Consider the following 3858-nt stretch of genomic DNA (forward strand, 5'->3'; position numbering starts at 1 on the left):
TTTGATACACTTTTCTATGCTCGTGGAGATTGAGATTTTTTCTTTGGCCCTTTTTCACACTACACCATCCCCAACCCTTTTGATCATTACCTTCTGAAAATGGTGGTGCAGAGTACTGATTGGGAACAAGAGGCTCCAATGCAGCTGCAAGATCCTCATCCTATCATGCATATGAATAATATGGAAGGAAAAGAATGATCATAATGTGGAAGGAAAGGAATGATTGTGCCTTTAACAAAGAACAACAAAATTGCGATCAATTATTCAACTCAATCATTATTGAAGTGTCCAAGTGCGAGCCAAAAGCTAAATACTTTCATGATATCAACCCGCACAACATTATTAACGGACATCACCAATTTCAAGATTCATTTTTGCCCAATTCCTCGATCGATATGTTGATTTTGTTCAAGCCTGCCACAAATTATCGTTGTCTTTCCATCATTTTCAAAACAAACACTTTAATATTCCGAATATCGTCACATAAGGAATCCAAAATCTCCCAAGATGTAACCATGATACAGGATCGACCACTTTGATACCACTTGATACATGCAAATTTCTCAAAGACAAAATGCTAGATAAGGTTGCGTAAATTCAAGGATTGTCTTGCCTCCTTTCAGCTGAATTTGGGGACAGCGTTGTCTCCATAACATTTATTTGAGATTAAACTTCTTGGATTCTCCATCCAAGAGTCTAACTTACTTAAACATACAGTTACAGGTTACAATAACTACTTCTCTTTCAACCATATAAGTAAGATACTTCATACAATGTTCTTACTTCATACAATGAGTACATAGTAGTTTCTGCTTACAATAACTGCTCCCCTTTCAAACATATAGAAATTATATAATGCCCGACCGTGAGATTATAAAGAGCGGGTAGAGACAAAACCTGGTGCCTTGGTTTTTGAACCAAAGAAAAGTCAACAAAAAGGCTTTCTCTTGGATTAAAATCCAAAGGAGAGATGGTTTACTCTCTCGGCCCTTTATAATCTCACGGTCGGCCACCATATATGTTCTCTCAAACATATAAGTAAGACCATTCACAGAATAACTACACAGTAGTTGTTCTCTACAATAACTACTTCCTTTTAAAGTACATATAAGACAACTACTTAATTTACAATGACATTTCACACAATTAATTAACTACCTATTATTTAACAAAATAATAACACATAATGCCACATCATACGTGATTTAATAAAATAATAACACATAATGCCACATCATACATGTACCATGCATGTACATAACAGGAAAACGAAAATAGAATTCATTAAAAAGGTAAAGAAAAATATCATTATTCATTATCATCTCCAGAATATTATAAATCAATATCCTGAATATTTTCTCTTTCTTAATCACAATAACACAACAACCCCCAAATGAAAATACAACTATTCACCTACTTAATAAAAAGAACCAAAAAAATTCAAATCACCCCAAACCCAAACTAACCCCAAAAATACCACAAATTCCTTCCATTTCCCAAACATTGCTAAGGAAACTGACCTTGACGTCTGTTGAACACTATCACCCTCTACAGGACTACTAAAATTAGTTGGAATTTGTGTATCTGGCACGGAATTGTCATCGTCGGGACTTGCCGGAGCTGGCGAATCCATCGACTGGCTCTGTAGACTCCCCGGTAATCCCTCGCCATGTGTTACATTTATCGCAAAGTGCTGACCAAATTTGCATTGTTCTCCATCATAATCGCCCGAAAAGAAATAAGTTGATCCTTCTTTTAATAGGGGAACTGATACTGAAACTGCGTCCGCAGATATTGTCGGATCAGATTCTGACCATTGGAGGGTATCATCTTCTTCAGCATCATTGTAGTCACATAGTTTGTACGTGGTGTGATTGTACGTTTGGATAACAGAATGGTTTTTATCCGTGTTAAAAACTGCATGAGTGAGACATAAATACTTTCAAAATCCAAACAAAATAATGTCCAATATGTATCTTATGTTAATTGAGAATTCATATGGTGAATGGCTGTGCATGGACGTGCACCCCCCCCCCCCCCCCAAAATACAGCGGGCCCATATTTTTTGGGTGATCTAAACCATTCATTTGATGGGCCCTGACATAGATAGATTGTGCCCCAAATCTCTTATCCTAGCCGAACATCGACGGTTGGATAAGATTTTTTGGGTACACCCTATCTATGTCAGGGCCCATCCAATGAATGATTTAGATCGCCAAAAAAATGTGGACCCCAGTGTATTCTGGGGCTTCACAGCACGACCGTCACCATATAATTTCTCCAACTAAGATACTATCCTTTGTTTAGAGTATAAACAACAGAGCAAAACAGAATGTCAACCCATCCCAACAGTGGACATGCTTAACAGTCTAAAAATATCACTTTTAAATTAGAGCAACTGAAAAAGGAAATAATTGTTAGCTTCATCAAGAAAGGAGAATATAAAAAGGGAATGCCTAGGCAATTTTGCAAAAGCAATTTTGTAGCCCCTTTTTTCAGAAGAGAAGTGCAACATCATATGAATTAAATGAATAACACAAATCCAGCTATGATATGGCTATTCTCTCTTGAGAAAGAGGTGCCGCGAAATGGCTTGATGTGAATTTGCCTAGACATTCCCTGTTCTTTATTTTTTTTTCACTTAAAAAAGAGATTTAGAACATTTTTTTTACCCTCACTACCATATTTTGATAATGGCATTACTCACTTTGTTTTGCACTTTTTAATTAGCTTTCAACAGCTATTACCAAACTCAAGATACTATCAACATACAATCAGAAAAGTGTAAAAGAAAGTGAGTAGTAACATTAACAAAATATGGAAGTGTGGTTATCACACAGAAAAAAGCTAAAAGCAAAACACATGAAATTCTAAAAAACAGATCAAGTGCAGAGAACATTTCCTGTACTGGGAAGGCTTTTTTTTTTCCCTCACTAATATTCCATTCTTGCTCCATAAAGAGAAGTGCCAGAAACTATTTGTAACATTAACTTCAGTTACAATTCTCTCCAAAAAAAAGTAAAAAATCAGTGATTGAAAAATACAGAGAGAGAGAGAGAGAGGGTAGGACTGAGAAATAATCAACAATTTTTAATTTCAGTTATAATCCACTCCAAACAAAATAGAGAGAAGCTTGTGTGTGTATAAGACACCATATGAGAGAGAGAGAGAGAGAGAGAGAGAGAGAGAGAGAGAGAAAAGGGGAAAATAGTACCAATCTAGAAAAAATAATCAACAATTTTTAATTTCTTTTTAATTTCAGTTATAATTCACACCAAATAAAACAGAGAGAAGTCATTTAAAAGCAATACTAGAAAAAATAATCAATAATTTTTAATTCCAGTGATAATTCACACCAAATAAAACAGAGAGAAGCCCTCTAAAAGAAATAATCATAATTTTTAATTTCAGTGATAATTCACACCAAACAAAATAGAGATAAATCAGTGTGTTTAAAACCCCATATAAGAGAGAGGAGGGGAAATGGTAGCAATGTAGAAACAGAACAGCGATAGAGAATTTAGCTAAAAGATAGAAAACCCATTACACTGCTGTTTTTTTTTTTAACTTACTGAGAAAATCTCCCAAGCTGAAGTTCTTGCCAGAAGCCCATTTATGGTAATTGATGGTGGGTTTTAGGAGAGAGTCAAACCAGCCTAAGGAGTCTCCAACTGTGTAGTTTGTGTAGGCTAAAGATCTTGAAAAACTGAGGAAAAGAAGACAGAACTGGAAGGAGAATAGAAGGTTTCTGTAACTGCTCTGCTCCATTTCTTCTTGGACTTTGGTAGTTGTGGAGAGGGATTGGTGTAATAGAGATGAAGATAGATTCTGCCAGCATTCCATGCTATAGAATCCACC

General features: G+C 35.7%; 1 protein-coding gene across 1 annotated transcript; it reads right to left on the reverse strand.

Moving 5' to 3' along the window:
* Window positions 1-1284: 1284 nt before the first annotated feature.
* LOC143852770 (early nodulin-like protein 18) lies at window positions 1285-3858 on the reverse strand. The gene is made up of 2 exons (XM_077362362.1): window positions 3573-3858; window positions 1285-1917 (listed from the first exon to the last, which is right to left on the reverse strand). The coding sequence occupies exons 1-2, from the start codon at window positions 3841-3843 to the stop codon at window positions 1418-1420; spliced, it is 771 nt and encodes a 256-aa protein (XP_077218477.1). The 5' UTR covers window positions 3844-3858; the 3' UTR covers window positions 1285-1417.

Source organism: Tasmannia lanceolata, unplaced genomic scaffold, assembly GCF_043159265.1.
Source record: "Tasmannia lanceolata isolate RefF3 unplaced genomic scaffold, GAP_Taslan_0.1 ptg000019l, whole genome shotgun sequence".
NCBI classification, from domain to species: Eukaryota; Viridiplantae; Streptophyta; class Magnoliopsida; order Canellales; family Winteraceae; genus Tasmannia; species Tasmannia lanceolata.